The 23,457-nt window shown below is 39.6% G+C and overlaps 3 protein-coding genes across 3 annotated transcripts; 1 reads left to right on the top strand and 2 right to left on the bottom strand.

Moving 5' to 3' along the window:
* Positions 1-9,029, bottom strand: bub1bb (BUB1 mitotic checkpoint serine/threonine kinase Bb). Its single transcript, XM_087780269.1, has 9 exons — positions 8,956-9,029; positions 8,224-8,369; positions 8,086-8,145; positions 3,974-4,118; positions 3,711-3,907; positions 3,470-3,639; positions 1,847-2,037; positions 1,666-1,766; positions 1-1,015 (listed from the first exon to the last, which is right to left on the bottom strand). The coding sequence occupies exons 2-9, from the start codon at positions 8,358-8,360 to the stop codon at positions 778-780; spliced, it is 1,239 nt and encodes a 412-aa protein (XP_087636395.1). The 5' UTR covers positions 8,361-8,369; positions 8,956-9,029; the 3' UTR covers positions 1-777.
* Positions 9,030-9,124: 95 nt separating this feature from the next.
* Positions 9,125-12,784, top strand: zfyve19 (zinc finger, FYVE domain containing 19). The gene is made up of 11 exons (XM_087780268.1): positions 9,125-9,294; positions 9,362-9,483; positions 9,564-9,617; positions 9,987-10,150; positions 10,221-10,363; positions 10,482-10,590; positions 10,668-10,886; positions 11,110-11,186; positions 11,359-11,463; positions 11,893-12,026; positions 12,206-12,784. The coding sequence occupies exons 1-11, from the start codon at positions 9,241-9,243 to the stop codon at positions 12,279-12,281; spliced, it is 1,257 nt and encodes a 418-aa protein (XP_087636394.1). The 5' UTR covers positions 9,125-9,240; the 3' UTR covers positions 12,282-12,784.
* A 1,589-nt stretch (positions 12,785-14,373) lies between these two features.
* On the bottom strand, positions 14,374-22,685 carry ppp1r14d (protein phosphatase 1 regulatory inhibitor subunit 14D). The gene is made up of 4 exons (XM_087779991.1): positions 22,416-22,685; positions 15,296-15,376; positions 14,771-14,803; positions 14,374-14,708 (listed from the first exon to the last, which is right to left on the bottom strand). The coding sequence occupies exons 1-4, from the start codon at positions 22,593-22,595 to the stop codon at positions 14,640-14,642; spliced, it is 363 nt and encodes a 120-aa protein (XP_087636117.1). The 5' UTR covers positions 22,596-22,685; the 3' UTR covers positions 14,374-14,639.
* Positions 22,686-23,457: the final 772 nt, after the last annotated feature.

Genomic DNA, 23,457 nt, shown 5'->3' with positions numbered 1-23,457 from the left:
CCAGTATTTGGTCTGTCGTGGTCGTTATTTATCCAAAACAAGGAGTAGGAAGCGAACCATTGAAGAGCACAGTCGCACCTCTGATGTTGATCCAGTAGGTCGACATGCAAGTCTAGATATTTGACACGGATCCTGTGAAGCTTATTTTGCTGATTTCACTTTTTTTCTTTGACCCCTGCAGTTCAGCATCTGACCACACGAGGGAGAGAGGTTTTGGACTTGAATGAGATTTTGACTCTTTTAAACGAAAAAACAATCGTTTATTGATGACACAGTCAACAAGAGGCGTCAGCAACACAACAGTGGGTCGTTGAATAAACGATAAATGTATTTGCTTGTAGCTAACATGCTAGTGAACTTGTTTGACCTCTTGCACCAAGAAGGTTGGCGGTGCAATTCCAGCCCCAGGTTTTGAGAAAATCCCCAAATGCTCTGAGCTGTTGTTTTTCCACGCTATTCTTGAGTAAATACTATAAATCATTGGTACATTTGAGTTTGTGTAGTTTCCAAAGACACCTTTTTAAAAAAAATCTCGCCAAAAGAAACTTCCATGTACAAGTGGAACGCACCCCACGCAGCTGCCTACCAACATTTCTAAGAAGTGAGAAAGATTGAAGAATTACAGCAGGAAAGTGGCAGTCGTTTAACTTCACTGAACAATACCACGAAACGTGTGAACAAAATTTCAGGCTTCAGTTCAATTCAACAAAGAAGGAATAAAAGTGACAGTTAAACATCATGTAAAAAAGACAGAAAAAAAAAAGAACAGGGTGGATCTCATTCGCCGCCGCCGGAACTGGCCTCCTTCAGGAAGTATCGTTGCGCTCGCAGCTCTTCGAAGCAGAACTCTGTGGCGCCGCTGAGCAGCACGTCTTTACAGTACATGCTTATTTGCGACGCGTGTCCCTGCTCTGCGTCGCGGTGCTTCTGGAGTCGCTGCAGATGAGACTCCTCTTTGTAGGGCTTGCGTGCAGAGAGAACTTTGCTCATCGCAGGGTTGATCTTGCACGGCGTCCTGAGGACAAACATCACAACACAGAGTTCATCTCGTGCACTCGACTCTTAAGTGGACCCGAGCAGAGAGCAGCTCTCATGTAAAAGAAAACATTGAGAAAATAAAATAGTGAGTTTAATTGATTATGGGAAGTTTTTTGCTAATAAATGCATTAGTTCAGTGTAATATAAGTAATTAAAATAGAATGTTAATTATTATTTTTGCACTTAACTGACCTAATTCCTTTTTTACAAATCTACAGTAATAAATTTATTTAAAGTCACCGTTATCATTTTTAAATTAGGCTTACAAATTTAGTTTTCTTCAAATGTATTAATGTATTTTTGTGAGAAAATGTATAAACATTGTCTTCATCAGAAATGGCCCAAATGTACTGCTTAAGCGCTATATAAATAAATATTACTTACTTACTTTTAGATAAATGATGTATGTATTTTATTTATGTGAAAATGATTTGTTCTGAACGGAAAACAGTTAAGCAATTACTATCAAATAAAAATAATTTCAAGTGTAGCGTGCAAGGGTCAAGATGACAAATCACCGGAGGAGATTAAAAGATTAGAGGACGCATGAAACAACGGAACCAGGAGTCGGCAGATTAAAGGTTAAAGTGAATTGAAACCGGTGGGTTAGGAAAGCATGACACTTACACGGCGGGCGGCTCGTCCGACTCCTCCACGAACGGCTGGAAGGTTGGTTCTGGTGGAGGTGGTTTCAGAATGCGATGTCCGTGTTTGGACTTGAGTGGCATCTGTAACCAACCAACACGGTCACACGGAACTCCTCTACCACCACCACCACCACCACCAACAACACAATGTGAAGCAGTACCTTGACGTCGGACCACTTTTCAACTTTCTTCTCGTTTTCTTTCGGCTTCCTCTCAGGCGGAGCGCCCCAGGGCTCTGGTTTAGGCTCGAAAGCGGCAGGACCTCCTGGCGTGTTCTCGTCAAAGACGAGGAAGTTGTTGGCGTTGCCTCGCTTGGAAGGTCCCGCTTGCATCTGAAGGCCTCCAGTTCTTTCTGAAGTGGAAGGTAAACCTTTACTCGGCAACATGACTCAATACATACATTATTAAATATGTTTATTGACAATAATGCAATCATGTTTACATTAGCACAGTGATAACTGTGAAAGAGAGAAATAATAACAATAATCATAAGCAAACAATAAAAATAATAATAATAATACATTTATGAAAAAGCCCCAAAACAAGAAAACTGAAGTCATTAAATCAACAGAATTAAAACCCTACAAGCATACGTACAGTCCCTTGCTCACCCCTCATCAAGTGGAACTTTATATACATATAATATCGTGTTTAACTATGGATTTTTAACCCCATTACCTCTGGGTTAAGGTGACCCGAAAACAAATGCGTTTGTGGTATCCCTTGTGTCGTCTCTGGGTCAAGATGAACAACCTCCCTGGCTTCCATAAATACATATGCAGTGGTGAAGGTGATTCACCTTGACCAAGAGATAACACAAAGGTTATCTCCTGATGATCAGTCAGATAATGCCCGTTAGTCATTAAATTATTAAATAAAGGGCCTGCCATGTAAAGTGATAGTTCACCCAAATTCACTCATTTTCACTCAAAATGTTTGTTCATTTTAATGAAGCCACTGAGCGCTCAGAGACAAACTTCCTCCAAAAAGACGACTTAACATCCAAATACCTCCATACTGCTCGTATGTAATGTCCGTCTTCTATCGAAGCTTCGACGATAAGAATTGTTGCAGAAAATTAAACAAGTCTATATTTTACATTCGCTTGTGGCGGACGTTTAAACCGTAGCACGCCGTAAAACCCGGTAATGTCGCGCTTCCAGTGTTAGACAGTGTGTGCTCTAGAAGAGGAAGTACAAGGCCTGCCACAAATGAGTGTAAGGTAAGGTAAGGTAAAACATAATTGATCCCTCAGGAGGTCTCCTTTGGGAAATTGTTTTTTTTTTCCAATAGCCAGCCATTTTTCATAAACAATAAAAAATAATAAATAAAAATAAAATAAGAAGAAGAACATAAAGAGAAAAAGAACAAGATGACACAATCTAAGTCTAAAGATAAAGACAAAGAACATAGGTCAAAGAAAAACAACAAAGACAAAGGATAAAACTATAGACTTGTTTACATTTTTTGATGGAACAATTCTTCTCATCGAGATGGACAAGTTCATCTGTGGACACTCAGTTGCTTCATTAAAATGAACATTTTAATCTATAACTCTAAAGAGGAACGGTTTACTCTGAAAATAACCCAAACTTTGAAATTTGGGTGAACTATCACTTTAATAAAAATGTGTATTTAATTTTCTATAATTTAAGAAATGAAAAACAAGTGAAGCATCGAGTAAGAAAGTCTGAATTTTCCTCTTTTACAAGAATGCATTTATTGACATTCAAATGCACGTCGATGAAAAAGTAGCCATAAAACCCAAAGGTCAGCCCACTTACGTTTGATTGCGGCTCCGGTTCTGTTGATGGGGGCGAACGCCTTTTTCTTCCCTTTTCCTTTGAGCTCGGCGAGCGAAACCCTCTCGGGCTCATCGTCGTCATGATCGGACCTGACGGCGCCGTCGTCCAGTTCCATCATCACCTGTCGGGTGACGCGCGACTGAAGCGCTCTAAGAAAAGGTACGATCATTTAAAAAAAAGTGCTTTTGGTTACAGAGGACTTCATTGAGACGAAGTTTACTTGTGGAATTGTTGGAGTTTGTCAAGAGGCTGCGCAAAGTTCTTCATTCCCTCCTGGTAGATCCGATCGGCTTCCCTCCGCATTCCCTGAGTCTCGTAGATTTCTGACCAGGCGATGTAGAAGGAGGAGCACAACGTTCCGATCCCCTGAGCCTGCATGTACTGGAACATGGCGAGCGGCTCGGAGCTAATATTCGCCTGACGAAAAACACAAAAAGAACTCAGTAAAAGTTCACACTACGAGTTAAGGAAAAGACGACTTACAAATTTGATCCAGAGGTCGACATATCGGGGGTCGTTGTAATAATTCTCCTCGTTGGTGAACTTGGTCACAGCTTGTTCCAGCAGCATGGAAAGATTCGTCTCTTTTCCACCCCAGGGGAACGCTTGCTCCGTCCATTTAATGTATCTGTCAAACCACAACCAGGTCACTTGACTTTGCAACACATTTTACACTTTTCTAGTGACTTTACCAGAGCAAACAGAAGGGGTGTTAACGTTTGCAAGTGCAACAACCGTGGACACTTTTCTCTCCATCTCTGCGTTCATTTCTCCACAATATATATACACATGTCTGCAGTGTGAGGCTGCTGTTGACCAATAAGGTGTGTGTGATTTGGAGAGGTGTCAATAAATACTTTGACAGCGACTACTCACCTCAGAGTAAAAGTATGGAGTTTCTCAGAGTAGTATTAAGGAGACTCGCAGTGCAGCTTTGACAGATTTTTAAGCGAAACAGAAGGCATTTGTCATTTTTTTAAAATAAAATTAAAGGGGTATTAAAATGCACCATATAGTCAGAAAAATACTGTTAATTAAGTTGATGTATCTTTGTTTTAATCTAATGACAACTGGAAGGGCTTTGCTGCAATAGGATTAGTAGTTGTCTGAATGGAGACAGAACCTACTAGTGGTTCTATATTGCTTACATGTGTAATTAGTTACATGACAGTGACAACATGTAGTTATTGGTGTTTTTTGACACCCCTAGAGTGCAGACATCCGTCATCTTATCTAGTCTCTCTAAGATAAACACATTAAAGGCGCCGACGAGGACGGCTGCCTCTCCAGTAGCTCCGCAGCAATTTCTATAATTTTCTGTTTTTATTAATTTGTTTTACTATAACTTTTTTAAATGGATACTTTTGAACATGGAGAGAATCGTCTTGTTTACTCAAGAGAGGATCTACTATCGCTGAAGTCAATGGCACGGGCTGGAGATCGCCACGAGATCCCGATCGAACTTCAGCGCCGCTAGAGAGGCTGTCGAGCAGGCAAGAGGCTAAAGGCTAAGCTAACGGACAATCGGAGACGTCACAGACCAACGATCCCAACGATCACGATGGGGAACGTCAATTCACTGACGAATAAGATCGACGAGCTGTCTGCCCTCAACCAGCGGATCTACAGAGAGCAGCTTGTTGATCTTCACGGAGACGTGGCTCACTCAGCTGACTCCAGACTCACTCGTGGAGCTGCCTGGTTTCAGCACCATCAGAGCGGACAGAGACGCAGACGCTTGTGGGAAGCGCAGAGGAGGAGGTCTGATCATGTACGTGAATAAACGCTGGTGTAGCCCGGGACACGTTACTGTGAAGAAAGTCTCGTGTTGTCAAGATTTAGAACTGTTGGCTGTCAGCATGAGTCCATATTATCTACCGCGTTAGTTCAGTCACGTGATCGCACTCTGTGTTTACATTCCTCCGAGCGCTGCGGCTGCATCTGCCTGTGTGAAGATCCACACAATGACAGCTCAACTTCAGAATCAACTTCCTGAGGCGTTTATCATCATCTCTGGAGACTTTAATCATGCCAACCTAGACTCTACTCTGCCTACTTTCCATCAGGCTGTAGATTGTCCCACCAGGAATAACAGGACAATTGACCTTCTTTATTCCAACTTGAAGGACGCGTACAGAGCCAAACCTCTTCCTCCACTTGGAAGGTCCGATCATAACCTGGTCCACCTTCAGTCACAGTACACTCCTCTGGTGCAGAGACAGACTGTCAGAAAGTGGACACCAGCTGTGGAGGACGCCTTCAGAGACTGCTTTGACACCACAGACTGGGATGTGCTGCTGAAGTCTCATGGTGAGGACATCGAGGGACAGACACACTGTCTAACGGATTATTTAAATTTCTGCTTGGACGTTGTTGCCCCTACTAAGACTGTCCGCTGTTACCCTAATAATAAACCGTGGGTAACAAAATAGGTCAAGGATGTCCTTAACAGGAAGAAAGTGGCATTCAGGAGCAGGGACAGGGACGCCATGAGATCAGCACAGCAGGAGGTGAAGCGATGCTTGAGGGAGGCAAAGGACACCTACAGGTGGAGGTTGGAGGAGAAGCTGAGCCGAGAAGAAATAAGAGAGGTCTGGGATGGTGTTAAAACCCTATGATGTTTTTAGCAATAATCTTATCTATAATATTGTTACCATGATTATGTTAGCTATGATGTTTTTAGCAATAATCTTATCTATAATATTCATAGATTCATATCACTGGACACAAGACCAAGGCCTCTCTGACTGCAGTGGACACGGTGGAGGAGGCAAATGGACTGAACAACTTTTTCAACAGGTCTGAGCACTGAGTCACCTCACCCTCACTGCTGTCCGCCTCAGGACGTGCCCCACCTTCTTGTGCCCCCCCTAGCTCCACACAACCACTTCCCAGCTTCACCTCACTCCAGGTACAGGATGTACTTCGGAGGATTCGTCCAGGGAAGGCTGCTGGTCCTGATAAGGTGTCTGCTCAACTGCTAAAGACCTGCTCTGCTGAACTAGCTGAGCCGCTCCAGCATGTCTTCAACCTCAGTCTACGGCTGGGGAAAGTACCAACTCTGTGGAAGACTTCCTGTATCGTTCCAGTCCCTAAAAAGATCCGACCGAGTGTGCTGAACGATTACAGACCGGTGGCACCGACTTCGCAGCTGATGAAGACACTGGAGCGGCTGGTCCTCAAACATCTCAGGCCACAAGTCCAGCACGCGCAAGACCCCCTGCAGTTTGCCTACCGCCCAACAGTTGGTGTAGAAGATGCCATCCTTCACCTCCTGCATCGGACCTACTCCCACTTGGATAAAGGAAGCGGTTCAGTGAGAACCCTGTTCCTGGACTTTTCTAGTGCCTTCAACACCATCCAACCCACTCTGCTGCAGGGCAAACTGACTAAGATGCATGTGGACCTTGGTCTGGTCTCCTGGATTACGGATTATTTTACTGATCGACCACAGTATGTCAGGCTGAAGGACATCACGTCTGACACTGTGGTTTGCAGTACAGGAGCACCTCAGGGGACAGTACTGGCCCCCCTCCTCTTCACCATCTACACTTCAGACTTCTGCTACAACTCAGAGCTGAGTCTCATCCAGAAGTATGCTGACGACACTGCTATTGTTGGATGCATCAGGGACAACAGCGAAGACGAGTATAGGAGTCTGATACGTGACTTTGTGGACTGGAGTGAGAGGAACCACTTGCAGCTGAACACCTCAAAGACCAAGGAGCTGGTCTTGGACTTCGGGAGGTCCAGGACAAAGCCACGTCCAGTGTCCATCAGAGGCGACGAGGTGGAGATAGTTGTCAACTATAAGTACCTTGGTGTGTGGATGGACAGTAAACTGGACTGGTCCTTTAACACAGACCATGTATATAAGAAGGTTCAGAGTAGACTGTACTTTCTGAGGAGGCTTCGATCATTCAACATCTGCAAGAAGCTCCTCTGCATGTTCTACCAGTCTGTGGTGGCCAGTGTCATGTTCTATGCTGTGGTGTGTTGGGGTGGAAATGTGTCCAAGAGGGGTGTCAACAGGTTGGACAGGTTGATCAGGAGGGCTGGTTCTGTGGTTGGAATGAAGCTGGACTCACTGGTGACAGTTGCTGAGAGGAGATCATTGAACAAACTACTGTCCATCATGGATGATGACAGTCATCCTCTGAACACTGTCATCAGTGAGCAGAGAAGCAGAATGAGTGCACGAATGCTCCTACCCAGGTGCAAAACAAATAGACTCAAGGACTCATTCATTCCTCGGGCTATTAAATTGTACAATTCTGAGTTCGGGGGCAGGAGTGGAGTGAGAGTATCTGGATGTTCTCTCTCTGTCTTTGTATCCTTTGTCTTTGTTGTTTTTCTTTGACCTATGTTCTTTGTCTTTATCTTTAGACTTAGATTGTGTCATCTTGTTCTTTTTCTCTTTATGTTCTTCTTCTTATTTTATTTTTATTTATTATTTTTTATTGTTTATGAAAAATTGCTGGCTATTGGAAAAAAAACAATTTCCCGAAGGAGACCTCCTGAGGGATCAATAAAGTTTTACCTTACCTTACCTTATAATGAAAACTTCTCGTCCAAGCAAAAGTGATCAAACTTACCGATCCCAAACGTCAAGTGGATCATCGCCTTCATACAGTCGCAGCTCGGATTCAAAAGCGCTGTGACAGGTGAGATCGGAGGTGAACAATCGTGTAACATGTTAACAAAACAGTTCACATGGGAAGTTGAGCCCGTACTTTCTCTGTTGGTCGACGGCGGCGCTGACACCCTCCTGTTGAGAGAGAGCCTGGCAGAGCGCCGCTGCGTTTCTTCCTCGCCTGAGTGGCTGAATGTTCTCCTTGCACAGCTCCCACTCCACGTCGCCTTCTGCCATTGTGGTTATCTTGAAAAGTAAACAGGGTTCATTCAAGTTTTTTGATCATCACACATGTTAGACTTGCACAAAGATGGTGTTGGATACTGTCAAATGCATCAACTGAGGATTACCAGTTCTACAGTTAGCATAGCTGTTTGCTACACCAAAATTGTGTTGTTTAAAACCAATCTATAGTTGTGTATCCAAAGTTATTTCAATCCTGATCAATGGAGAATTGAAAAGCTGTGATATTCCCAAACCAGTAAAGGCTTAAATCAAATTGAAAAGTCAAATTGCTGGAGGAAAATACAATAACGCGTCAACTTAACGAACATCTGCTGTGTATCGCAAACAGTACACAATTGCACATATGCAACTTCATAACAGAATAAGTATAAACGTTATGCATGCACATGTAAAACCTGTAACACATTTAAAACTGGAACTTTATATACAACTCGGTTGAAAACGTACAAGATAAGCTAAACGGCTAATCATAACATCGAGATGCTAACTCTGAGCTAAAACTAGCCGTTTGAAAACGCTGTTGTTTCTTTCCTGCACTTAGACATTAAAAAATACAATATCAAGTATATTTTTATTTTTAAATTACCTGATAAAGGGCTTGTTTGTCCTCGTATCTTTTCAACGGTGAAACACGCTTCGTTCGTTGGCTGCTTAGACGTTTTGAACGGGGACCGCCGAAGGGATTTGGGAAGATCTGATTGGCTGAAATTAAAACAGGAAACTACGTCATTTCGTCACTCGAGTTTCCGGAACTCTTCCTGTTTTGATTGTAGCCGTCGGAGGAGAGAAAGCTGCTGCACGCAGTGTGTATGATCAACTATATTTGTGGTATCGCTGCTTTTATGAACTTCTTCTGTTATTCCGGCTGGGCATGGATAGCCGCTGTTACTGCTGCGCGACCAAATTTAACCTCTTCAAAAAGGAGGTATGTCTTAATGGCTTTGTATGAGCAGGAATAAAAGTAGCTGAGTTTGACATTTTTTCTCCTCCAGCTGGGGTGTAAGAACTGCGGCCGATCCTTCTGCTCCAGCTGCTTGACTCTCAGTGCTGTGGTGCCTCGCTGTGGCAACACTCAGCAAAAGGTCTGCAAGCAATGTCACTCGCATCTCACAGGGTAAGAAAACCTGCTCATCTCTTTTTTTAAATGACACTGGGATCACTAATAAGTTTCCTTAATGTTCTCCTTCTATCAAGTGGTGGACCTCCTGACTCTGGTGGCAGATGGTCACCCCCTGAAAACTACAAAAAGTCAGTGCCAGTCAACATATTAGTTAGTCATTGAATGGTTCAGACAGTAAATTAAAATCTAAAAATTAAAAAGAAAGACTTAAAAATCTATCCTTTTGAGTCTTGTTAAGGCAATGAAGTTATGAATATTAGTGATTTATTACTATTTTATATGTTTAACTCTTTTTTTTTTTTATTCTAAATGTTTATTTTTTTGTTTTGCTGCCAACAGAATTAAATTGCACAGCACTGTCTGAATAATAATAATAAAAATAATAATATTGCTCTTTGGGAATAACATAAGTCTAAAATTGTTCAATTGTTCCTACCCTATGCCTTATGTTTACCTCAAAGCCTGATAATATATCTTTGACATGCTTCTTTCCACAGACGTGTTGCTGCCTATGAAGCCAAACAACATGGGACCTCATCTCAGCCTTCTGCACATGGTGTCAGCAGATCTGTGAAAGTTCCTCCTTCAAGCAAAAACATGAGCAAGGAAGATCAGGCGATCGCTGACAGACTTCAAAAACTAAAAGAAGACACAAAGCCAAGTAATTCTCGTAATTCATCCATTTCACAGACTGGTTATTTTCACTTATAACTCTCTCATCTCTTGGATAGAGAATCTCCCAACACAACGAGAGATTGAGCAGAGACTTGTTGCTCTTAAAGGTCCAAGCCAGCTGGTGCCGTCTACAGCAGAAATGGAGGATCGCCTCGCAGCTTTAAAGGGTCAAACCCCACCTTCACAAGCTCCACCTGCTGTGAGCAAAACATTTACGCAGAAAATAATCCAAAATGATTGGAAATAAACACAAATTACATGCATAACAATTTACAAACATCAGCAAAAGGAAGATGAATAAGTGGATTTAATTTCAGGTGCATCCGCCTCCAGATCGCAGAACTCAGACCGAAAAAGCAAACGATCTTTTGACTCAGCTGTCGGAGGAAGTGGCTATCGATGGTCAACACATGAACCCAGAGTCCAGTAAGTTACGGATCATCGTTACGCGTCATAAGTGTAGCCAGGAATGAATCTCTAAAATCATTTCTCTTCCGCCTCAGGTGCAAACAGACTCATGAACGACCTCAATAAGGGAGAAGAGAGCACTATAGAAGATAATTTGGAGGACAACCAGAGTGAGGTCAAGGACCTGGAGGCAGAAAAGCAGCGTCTGGTCGATGAGGCCATAAGGGAGCTGAAACAAGACCAACACACTCAGGATCAGATCCTTGACATGGCCAAGAGGCTGGCGGTGCTGAGAGGACAGGACCCAGAGAAAGGTAGACTGCAAATGTTTTCTCTCATTATTGAATATAAAACCTAGATTCAAAGTCAGGTTTGAAATTTGGACTTTAAAAAGTTAACAGGAATTAGTCAAATATATTTTAAAGCTAAGCTAAATTGTAGCCATTAATCTTGTTTTCATATTTTTGATGAAGTAAGTCAGTCATTTATATTTGCTTAACACTGCACACAAGGTTATATATTGCATTTTCAATCTAGTTACCATGGAAAACTTCAAGCAGCCGGACAGCGATGAGGAGACAGAAGAAGAAGCTGTGATGAGGGTCTTGAAACAGGTTTGAAAACATTCTTGATCATTTTTCCATTTTTCCATCAGCTATTCATTATTTTTTAGTTTTGTCGTTTAATCTTCAACTTGTGAAAATCTGTTGCAAAATTCATGCTTTTTTTCCTTTAAAAAAATAACAACTGATAAGACGATGATCAAATGAATCTCTGTTGCTGCAGCTCTCAGAAGAAGCAGCCATAGATGAAGCCAGTGGCTACAACATCCCCTTCGTGGAGCACAGTGGACCCCAAAATAAAGAGAAGAAAGCAGCGAAAAAGAAGCAGGTACTGTAAGAACAATTTATGTTATTCATTTGAAAATGTTTTTGGATACTCAAAAAAAATCTGATTAATAAGTAGAACTATTTTACCGTATTTAAAACCGCAAAGCATGAAATAGGAGTCTTGAAACTGTCCGGGGGGGTCTCCAGAGGTCAGTTCTTGTAGAGCCTTTGACAATTTGTATTTAGTTGTTTAATGGATTGCATGAATTAATTGGATATGTTATTTTATAAATCTGTTCCATCTTAACTTTATAATCAGAATCAGAAACATAGGAATTTTGGGGGGTTTTCAGGACAGGATAAAAGAATGAAACAAGATAACACATAAGACATCTTTATATTAATGATAAGTTTGATGGGATATTTATTCCTTAGCACTTCATTTTGAAGATTTAGTTTGAAACAAAACCTCAAAATTTGTTTTGGAAAGACGCCACGACCCGCAGCTCCTCCGGCCTCAGACAGCGACGACGAGGAACTTCCCTGGTGCTGCGTCTGCAACGAAGACGCCGTCCTCCGATGTCACACCTGCGACGGAGACTTGTTCTGCAAGCGCTGCTTCAGGTTCGTCGCTCCAGCACCCCCCCTTCCTCCCTCCTCTGAGCAGATCTTTTTCCGCGATCGTGAGCCAAAGCCATTTGGAATTCAAGCTGCGACCCAGAAAGGGCCGCGGCCATACTGCTCAGCAGCATGAATATCAAGTATTTAGTGTGATAAATTATCAACCCGCTTCGTCTCCGCAGGGAAGTCCACGATGAGTTCGACAGGAAGGAGCATCGCACCGCCGGCTACACGGCGCCGAAGAAGACGAAGACGTGATGACAGACTGCAGGTGTCCCACTCTGATTACATCACATGCTTTAAACTGAAAGTGGCTTTAAATCATCATCAAACAATCTTAACTAGTCTGAACCATAATCTGTGTTATTAAGAGATGAACAATATTTAGTTTCTCACTTAAAGTAGTAGTAGGGATCTAAATGTCAAAATGGAAAAATAACTGAATTGCTATGAAAATACAAATACAAAAAATGAGATTAATATGATTAAAAAGGTTTCTCTCTTTCCTCAGACTACACACAATGATGTGTTTTCAATCCAGTTTCATGAGTAGTTTTTAGCAGCGAGCTAACGGTACCATGGTGGTAGTGGGTGTTCTAGCAGCAGACGGTTGCTGATATTTGACGTTTCTTAATGCTACGCCTTAATTGCCACGTAGAACTGTAACGTACGCACTTTAGATCCAGAAGACGACGCGGATGACCACGTTGAATAGTCAAAGGTTTAACATTTGGCTCCTCAATAAAGACTAAACAAATGTGTCTTCCATCATTTGTGTCTCGGATACATTTTATTTTCCTTTTAATTTTTTTTTTTTTTTGCTGAAAGATCTTCTTTATAATGTTTTCAGCATAAAATAGACTATAAAGAAATTGTGACGATACATTAAACTAAACTCTTGTGTGACTGGGTGACGGCAGGAATGGCGTCGGGCGTCTTCTAGGGGGCGACAGACTCTGTCACGATCAGGTGAAAACAAACAATAAAGGCACCGTCAGTCAACAAGAGTGCAGGCTCATCATCCGTAATTACTCCATTCTCTTGGGGGGTTTGTTCCATTAACGTGCACATGAAGGTCGGTAATGTGTTTGCCTTTCTGTGTCGCGCTCCGACCAGAGACAGGAAATGGAGGAGGATAATGGACGCACGCTTAATGGAACTTCCTGTCGCTGATTTCTGCTTTGTTTAGCGTCGACACGTGAGCGATTCGGTTGGCGTCGTTCTCTCTCTCTCTCTCTCTCTGGATGTTTGCTCAGTTCTGCTGGATCACATTACTCTGCCATTGATTCTCCATTTTATTTACTCGACAGTTAAAGCAGGGCTGTCGATATCAACTTCGCGAGGCGATCAATCTGGAAACTGTCTCTGTGGTTAAGCGTGTCGGATTTTCACTGTCATGGCTCCCAGAGGAGGGCGGTGACCTTTGACCCCAGAGGATTTGCTTTTCCTTTACCGGAGTCAAACTCCTTGTAATGATCATCTAAAATACTCGTCCACCTAAACGGGCTCTGTAAAGTGGACCCTAATCTGGTGGTGCACTTGTTCAGGGGTCAGTTGTAGACCATCTTCACCATGGGCGGTGCTAGCATAGCACTTGACTTTTGTTGATATTGTAGCACCTTGAGTTGCATCGTCTCATATTAGTGTTTTTAAATAAAGTTTGATTAATTGAATAGGTCTTTTAGGTTGTGGTCGTAGATAACTGCTAGCTACATGTTGCGTTGTTGATTGTTTGGTCGTGATAAGAGGACAAAAAAATAAAATTAATAAGCAATATTTGGTGTCACAGGTAGCATGATAATAAGTAACAGTAGTTCAGAGTTCTTGAAATTAATAAAGCATTAAATTCATTTTATATATATATATATATATATATATATATATATATATATATATATATATACTTTATATAATATAAAAAAATATGGCCTTAATTGGCATCAAACATCTACAATTTTAAATTCTCAAAAGTCATTAAAATGTTTGTTTTTATAATCTAAAAATATATAGTAACGTATATTTATTTATTTGGATTTTGTTCAGGATTTTTGATAACTAGCGCAATTGGAGTCAAGGAAAGTTTTTCAATTGACTTATGTTTATAATGTAATGTTAAAAAAAAACATTGGTAAAATTGGCCCTTAACCTATTAAATTAACATAGGTTTATTTATATTATTTTGGTAGATTTTTAAATTCAAATTCAAGTATCCCTACAAATTCTTTAATTGAATTAGTAAGTAAGTAAGTCATTTTTATTTGTATAGCGCTTTTCTAGACTAGCTGCAGCTGTAGGAACCAGTCGTAGCATATGCTAGCTGTAGCTCATTCCATTTAAAACACAACACTCCTGAAAATGTTCCCTTTTTATTGACTGAACAAAAATATATGTACATAAATAGGCAAAAAATTCTTCCACCAAAATAAAGAGGAAATTACACCGTTGGGATCACATGATGTCTCATAGAAGTCCTTCAAAACAAATCGTACAAAAAAATCATGGTAAGCCGGCTGCTGTGGTGCGAGACTGACCGGAGAAGAGGGGGCGGGTCTTCTGACGTCATGGGAGGCGCTCACACACACACACTTGTTGTGCTGGAAATCATTTGACCTAGAATTATTTCTTCGATGGCCCGGACAGTTTGCGTAGACCCTTTATCCTGTAGAGCAGCCCGTTGATGAATTCCTGTCGGAGAGAAAGACGTGATGATATTTTAGTTTTAACGCCGTTATCTGCACATTTCTTACCTCCTTTGGCTTCCCACATTCCTGCAGTAACTCCTGACAAGAAAGTGGATAAAAAAAAAGATGAATAACAAGATGATCAGTTGGTCACAAACATTTCTACATGAATCTAAATCTAAATCAACAAATACATTTAAAAAACATTCACAAATGAAGCACATTTCAAAAAAATAAATGAAATATTTGAAAGATTCATGCCCTAAAATTTGTATTTAGCATAAAAATTAAATTTAAATTAATTTGTCATATTAGTTGTACAATTTCCAATCAGTAGAATATATATATTTGTAAATTTGATATAAATTATAAGTCCTTTTTTAAAAATAGAATAAAAAATATCTATAGATATATATATATATATATATATATGTTTTTTTTCTGTCAGATCCTTTTATTCTCCATTTATTATTATGCATATATATTTTTTAAATAATATGTTCTCTCATATTGACTATAGTTTAATTATAACGTGTTTATCCTCACATTGTTAAAATGAATGTGAAAATAGATTTCATATTTTATTCTGACCTGTAGCCGAGTTCTCTGTCCCTCGTCTGTCAGCTCCAGGAGCTCGTCTATGTCGATCTCTAACTCTGGGATATCTTCCTCCTGCAAGAACACACACACACACACACACACACGCACACCCCCACACACACACAGACACACACACACACGTTGAGTCCGCGATCGATAGTGACAAGGTTTAATGTCATTGAGTGTGTCAGACACTTCCACAACTGAGATTTGATCCGGAACGTTGCGCATCATGGAATTCATGTCATTACATCCGAGGAATCGGGAACAATAGTTTGTCCCAGCTACTCGGGGTAAGAGGTAGTAGGACACTATTAGGTCTGTCACATTAACAAATAAGCTAAAGGAAATATTTTAAAAAATAGTAGATTGAATATTGAAGATTGTGTATTAGTTTATTAAGATTCCAGTGGAAGTCTAGGGACTCGTTGGACAGGAAGTGCTGCAGGTCAGTGAGTCTCACAGAAGTGTGTCTCGCAGACATCAGCAGAATCACGCCGGGTTGGAACTGGCAGCCAGTAACAATTAGAGCGAGCACTGGGGAGCGTGAGGATCCATCCCTGCTCAGCACTTCCACATCCATTAGCTCTCCTCCCGTCCACCAGCGGGTCCGCAACAAGAATCACCCGCCGGAAAATATCAACCCAGATAATTGTTTTTAACCTCATTTTTTTATATATATATATTATTATATTAAGACGATTTACACACATTTTGGTGCCTCATTTCCCTGATGAAAATCTTTAACATGTATTAAAAATAACATTAGAATCAGTGGGTCGCTGCACTTTATTTAAAGATAATATAGATATTTAGTCCTTTTAAAAAAAGATTAAAATAAAATAAAGTTTTGTAAGATTCTTTCATTCTCAGTATTTAATATCATATTTATTTTCAATAATATATTTATCATTAGAACAGGTTCATCCTCATATTATTATGTTATTATCATTGTTAAAGAAACAGTGGTTCTATTTCACACGTGTGATTATAAAAAAACAAAACAATTATATTAAACTGTTTTAAAAGATATAATCACTGAGTTGCTGCACTTAATTTAAAAGTAATATTTATTACTTTTTTTGAATAGAAATTTTAAACATTATTCTGCCAGATTATTTTATATTATCTTTTTTAATGTTACATTTTAATTATTAGAACATGTTTATCCTTTTACTGTCATTGACAAAGAAACAGATTTGTTTTAATCAACATGTTAAAACATGTATTTAGTATTTATTCTGAATTTATTCTCTATATTAACATGTATTTAAAAATATATTAGAATCAGACAATTTAGCCCCAAATTAATGCTGACAGAAGAACAGACAGATGGTATTGAAAAAACCTTGTGGAAATACAAAAGAAAGCTTAATCTGGAAAACAAAGGTTTTTTATTCTTTTTGGGGCGTTTTTTAAGAAACACATTAAATGCTAGTTTTAGTTTCATGGCATAGTTTTTGATATCCTTAACATTTGATCTTGTTTTTTTTTTTACATTTTGTCTTTTTGTTTTTGCATCTTATTCTGAGTGTTCTACTTGCCAAGAAAAAACAAAATAACTAGTGCATGAGCCGAGGAGGTTTAAAGTGCCAATATAAACATCTATATATAAATTATTAGTCTCTAAATATGACTATAAGGTTTTTTATTTGAGGACTTTTGTCATTTTCTGAGTATTTATTGCCTCCACAAGTGAATATAATCAAAAACAATTGGAAAAAAAAGAGATTTTATGTTAGATTAAAGTTTTCTAAAATTAAAGTTAATTTTAGATAGAACTTTATTGATCAGCATATTTAGCTTGATTTTACACTTTTCGCTACTTTATTTTAGCTTGATGGCCCCTCACTATGAGCACTGTATAAAATGTGACCACTGCTCCATATTGATCAACAGTATACCATGATAAAAGTAGGATAACGATGTAAACAACCTTTAACTTTCCAAGGAAGCGTCTTTGAAGTCTTAAGTGGAATTTTTTCAGATGGAGCTTCATGGTTTTGTGATGATGTTGGAGGCCCCGTTGAAGTGGGAAAGAAGCAAACTGAAGCAGAAATATTTGTTGACACAGATTTGTGCGTCCATGAATATGAAAGCTGCTCTCAGCGGACGCATCGCATCAATAACGGAGCGAGTGGAAACGAGCACTCGACTCCTGACTCGTCTATTTTTCATCGCACACTCAAGAGTTTAGATGGGATTTCAAACCAAACTTTGTTTTGTTGACGGATGACTGGCTCTTGTGAGCGAGTGACTTGGCAGTGACGGTGATTCATATGTGATCTGGGGCGCACTCGTTGAGGGGCCACATGAGGACCTTTCATCCTGCTGGTGCGGCCCCTGCTGTCGAGATGATAAAATGTATTTAAAAAAGAATCATAATTTTAACAAATAAACATATTTAATGAACATAACATCTTAAGACGTTTCTATTTGTTCAGACTTTTCCTTGATTTTCTGGAACTCCTGTGTTGTTCTCAGTATTATCTTGATCTTTAAAGTATGTACTTTTTTGAGTATCGTTTTGATTGTTTAAGCGCTTTGTGACCCTGGTCTCGAAAAGCGCTATATAAATAAATATTACTTACTTACTTACATAGATTTGGATTATTGTATTAGTCAGTTGGAGTATAATTAGCTTTTGGATAATAATTCACACTACATGGCAAACATAAATATATATTATATTTTTTTAATGAGTTTTGTCTTAATAAAAGAGATTATAATGCATATATTAATTTTAATATATTGCAGACCTCAACATAAAGGATAAAATCACGTTTTTATGTCTCGTTTATTTCGTGGGTGTAACAGTACATACATAACACGTTGTTTGAGCTAGCATTAGCTGATGCTAACTAGCACTAAATTCCAAATAACAGAACCAGGCTGATAACCTTCCTATTTCACCTAAAATAAGATTTTTTGTTGTTAGTTCTTCGTCCTAAGTCTCTTTGATTCAACTTAAATCTAAAATTAGCGAATAAATTGGTAAAAAAGTGAAATTAAAGTGAAAGATTTCCAGCTGCAGCAAACTAGCACTAGGTAGCGTGAGCTAATAAACAAACACAGAGCTCAAAACGATTTTGTAAGTAGCTTTTTCCTCTGCTGGTGTTTCGCTCTCTCTTCAAGCTCATAGTCACCCGGGATCCCTTAGTTTTAACGTTTTAATGTCATGATAACAAGTCCAGGAAGTAAAACTGTTATCAGCTTCCATTTTTCCTGAAACACTCGTAGATAAATACACTCTCTTTATCGTGTTTTCGAGCCACATTTTCCTAAGAATACAATGGAAACTAGAAAATTTGCATCGCCAGTAGAAAATGTAAATGCTGAATCTGTAAAGTAAAATGCTTGAAAGTATTGAATTATTATTCAAAGTAAAAATGTGTGGAAACAGTTGAAATGATGGCATGAAGGAGAAAGACTGATGTGAAGATGATGAAATAAAGTGAATAAGATTGAGTAGAAGAAAAAAGAAGAGTTTGTAGAAGAAGTCTACAAACTCTTTGTAGAAGAGTCTGTAATTAGTAGAAGTAGAAGTAGTAGTGAAGTAGCGGGAGTAGAATAAGTAGTAAAAGTAGTATAATAATTAGTAGTAGTAGTAGAAGTAGTAGTAGAAAGGGTAGAAGTAGTGGGAGTAGAATAAGTAGTAGAAGTAGTAGAATAGTTACTATGAGTTGTAGAAGTAGTCATAGTAGAAGTAGAAGAAGTAGTAGTAGATGTAGTAGTAGATATAGTGGGAGTAGAAGTAGTAGTAGAATTAGAATAAGTAGTAGTAGATGTAGTGGGAGTAGAAGTATTAGTAGAATTAGTAGAAGTAGAATAAGTAGTGGGAGTAGAAGTAGTAGTAGAATTAGAATAGTAGTAGATGTAGTGGGAGTAAAAGTTGTAGTAGAATTAGAATAAGTAGTAGTAGATGTAGTGGTAGTAGAAGTAGTAGTAGAAGTAGAAGTAGTAGAAGAATTAGAATAAGTAGTAGTAGATGTAGTGGGAGTAGAAGTAGTAGTCAAATTAGTAGTAGAAGTAGCAGAAGTAGTAGTAATATTAGTAGTAAGTAGACAAAAGTGTTTTTAAAGTTGAATGAAGTTTCTAGGTGTGAGTAGATAAATGTACATGAAGGTCAAAGTGGAAGGATTTGAAACATGACTTGAAGATTTTTATCATTCAAGTGAATGAGGGAAAATTTGAAGAAAAATAGAAATAGAAGAAAGATGGAAAGAAAGATAGAACATAGTCTGCATTTTGGGAAAAAGTCGAATTGATAAAAGTTTGAATGGTTAAAATGGAATAACATTTGTATTTATTGTTTAGAATTTGGTGTATTTTACTTTCTGATGATGAAAAATTCAGTCAATAACGGAGGCGACGGCACCAAATTAAATCTGTTTATGGACTTTTTTAATGTATTTTATTGGAAGAACATTTTTTTCTAATTCAATTAATGGAGGAACATTTAAGTCTGTAGCGACTCATGAACAACTGTCTTATAATGTTGTCATTTCTCTGATTCTTTTTGCCCTTCGTTGAAAAGAAGTGACGGTGGCGAGCACCGGACGAGCAGCGCTGGTATAAATTATAGCGGCAGCTAAATAATTCAGGCGGCGAGGCAGGGGGCGCTGGTAAACCCTTCCATGCGGAAGACTCGTAGCACCGGCAGAGAAAAAACCTTCCTCCGAGTCTGAAGCGATGCAACATTCATGAGCTCGTGGATCGTCCTCAAGTCTTCGTCCCGACGAGACGACCATGCAAATATTTGGACGATGAAGTGGAAGGAAGTGTGTTTTTTTTTAAGGAGGACATTTCTTTATTTAAATGTGGAGGCTGAGTCGACAGGAGGGAGGTGAACACACACTTGCAACTCTATAGTTGCTAACCGTGATGTCCGCTGCCTCTTACCCTGTGTAGCTGGGACCTCTGCATTCTAATCACATGTTTGGATGTACTTTCATTCCAAGACACCTTTATTTTTATTTAACCTTTTTTATACTAATATCACAGTTTGACATATTTCATTGTTTTTATCTGCTATGCTCACTCACTCCCTCTCAGTGAACTCAGCTCACAATCCTGCTAATATAACCCTTTTTTGTTTTATTTTATGAGCAGCAATCGGTCAGGAGTTATTGTACTCAAAAGCAAGTGTGATTCCTGACGCATGTGCAGGTGAATCTGCTCTGGGTTTGGGCCGTGCTATTACCGTAATGGCAGTCATATAAGTGCAAAGTAGATTTGTTTTTTATAAATAAGTTAAAACTTGGAGGTAGTTTTTACTCACGATGACCTACATTTATGAGAAACAGAAGATTGAAATTAAAGTACATTTCAGTAGCTGACATCTCTTAAAGGGAATTATTTAAAATTGTTCCAAGGTCACCATGAGATTCTGGTCCTCAAAAGAATTTGGGCCGAACTCCACCAACATCTCAACAAGTTTCCTCCTGCTACTATAGCATTGAGAGCCCTTGTGTTATCTCTGGGTCAAGGTTCCCTGAAAACAAATGTGTTTGTGGTATCCCTTGTGTTGTCTCTGGGTCATGGTGACCCGAAAACAAATGTGTTTGTGCTATCCCTTGTGTTGTCTCTGGGTCAAGGTGGCCCCGAAAACAAATGTGTTTGTGGTATCCCTCGTGTTGTCTCTTGATCAAGGTTCCCTGAATAAAAATAATGGGTTTGTGGTATCCCTTGTGTCTTATCTGGGTCAAGGTGACCCCAAAAAAAAACGTGTTTGTGGTATCCCTTGTGTTGTTTCTGGGTCAAGGGGAACGACCTCCCTGGCATATGCAGTGGTGGAGGTCGGGCCGAGATAAATAACGGTTAAAAAACTTAAATGATGTCACTCTCAACAAATCTATATTCTGTATTCTGTATATCTATATTGTCAGGGAAAAAAATAAGTGAAAATATCCCTAATATGTCAGGAAAAGTTCAGAAACAAATACTAACGAGGTAAAGGTGTTACAAAGTGGAATAATGTCCAGACATTATAATGATAAACTAATAATACGCTTTTTAATTGAATATTATTTCAAATTTTATGCATTTTATTTCAATAAAATCCACTTATTTAATTTCCAAATATATGTTCTATTTTATTTTTAATTTAATTTTGAGAGATCCTCACCCTAAAACCAAAAAAATAATAATATTTACAATTTAAAAGCTATTAATAAAATAAATAACAAAAATTGTTGTTATCTGCCTGAAATGTTTGTTCACGTTTATATTCTGATCCACCGACATAATAAAATCAAAGTGTTCTGCGTCCAGTCGTAGATGTGTGTGTGTGTGTGTGTGCGCGTGCGTGTGTGCGTGTGTGTGTGTGTGTGTGGTCCTCCCACACCCGTGCAGCCTCCTGTAGGTGACGAGACATCTGTTGCCATGGTTCCCTCGTCGGGAGATGCCAATCGAATCAATGTTGCTGCCTGTGACATAATTGGATCGTATCCGGAGTAGAGTTTCCGTGAATCACGGGGGGGAGTGTGTTGTTGAAAGATGTTTTTCACCAATTCCTGGTAGCTTTTAATTTGATCTCCTGCTACGCTAGCTCTCGCGCTAACGCCCCGGAGGGAAAACAAATCTGAGGGATTCAGTGAACGCCTCTGTGCTCGACTCATCTGGTCTTCTTGGCTCTGATTCAAATTGTATCTTAAAGACGCTACTTTTTCTCAACAATAATATTATAATAATAACCATATATTAATGATTTTTTCTTTTAAATTTGATTGGTTGTGCTTTTATTAATTAACGTGAAATAATCTCCTTGGCAGAGGTATGATATTCCTGTGTCTACGTAGTTAGATACCTTTTTTAACTTTTGAAATGTCAATAATAAAAATGAGCTTACAGTTGTGGAATATAGGTGTAACACACACTAAAGAAAGGGAGCTCCAGATCGACAAATCCTTCAAGAGATTGGTGGATCCAGATGGTTAATCCAAGTGGTTTCAAGCCCCTCGTGATTCCAACGAATGGTTCAGTGGACGAAGCTAAGACCTGCAAGGACTAGCAAGTCTTAGCATCCAGATATTTTTTATAACTCCGTGAGGGAGTGTCAGCGACGAAGGTTGAGAGTCCGACGTGAATTAAAAAAAAAAAAAAATCCTACCTCGCAGTCGAACAGCAGGTGCAGCTGCTCGTCGATCCACTCCTCGATGTCCAGCCTCCTCTGCAGGTCCTTGCGGTTGTACTTCACCGTCAGCTTGCCCAGCTTGCGGTGAGCCGGCTCCGCCGCCTTGTCCGCCGACCGGAACATCACCCTGGACTGGGTGTTGGGTTCTGACGCCATGGAAGGGGGGGTACGCTCTCACAGAGAGAGACACAGATGAACCTTCAGTCTTCCAGAGGATTGTTCCAAGTCCTGCGAGCGAGTCTCTCTGCCTCTGGTTCTCCGCTTGTCCTCGCTCACCTCCTTCCTCCCTCGCTCGCTCTCGCTCTCCACCCACAGGCTGCACAGTCAGGAGGATGGTAATGAGATATAGGTTTGTGTGTGTGTGTGTGTGTGTTTGTGGGTGTGTGTGCGAGTCGGCCACAACAAAGGGAAGCAAAGGTCAATTACTGCAATAAAACTTGGAGAGGGTGCGAGGGCAGTTTAGTCAGCGGTGGAAAGAGCATTAAAATATTCTACTGGAGTAAAAGTACTTTCAGATCAAATTTCACTCAAGTACTCATCAAAAATGGATCATTTGATATTGACGTCTATTATTGACTTTCAGGTGCCACGATAGCGATGGGAGTGGTTGTTGCTAGCGAGAGCCACCACAGAAAACTACAAATTAAATCAACCATAAGCTAAAAGAAGAGGAGTTTTGGACAATTTGGCCAAAATTACATCCTTGTTTTGAACCTGTTTTCATTGTTTCTTGGCCTGAAAAATGTTCTTTCTCATGTACGATGCTAGTCTCTTCTTCCATCTGAATTCGCTCTATGGCTGAGAAAGGATGGAATGCACTTTTGCAACGTATTTATCAAAAACGTCTTTAATCAAAGCGTAAAAAATGTTTGCGATATTTCAGTTTTTTTTATTGAAATTCATGAGTTTAGCGATAAGACATTTTTTTCTTAGGGTGAGAACCAATTTGAAGTAATAGTAAATAAAATGTAGTAGTATTTTAACTGGGATGCCTGAAGGAAACGACTTGTACGAAGAT

This window comes from Callionymus lyra, chromosome 18 (genome assembly GCF_982586985.1).
Source record: "Callionymus lyra chromosome 18, fCalLyr1.hap1.1, whole genome shotgun sequence".
Taxonomy (NCBI): Eukaryota; Metazoa; Chordata; class Actinopteri; order Syngnathiformes; family Callionymidae; genus Callionymus; species Callionymus lyra.
The sequence above is the reverse complement of the archived record's forward strand: the minus strand, read 5'-3'. Positions and strand labels throughout refer to the sequence as shown.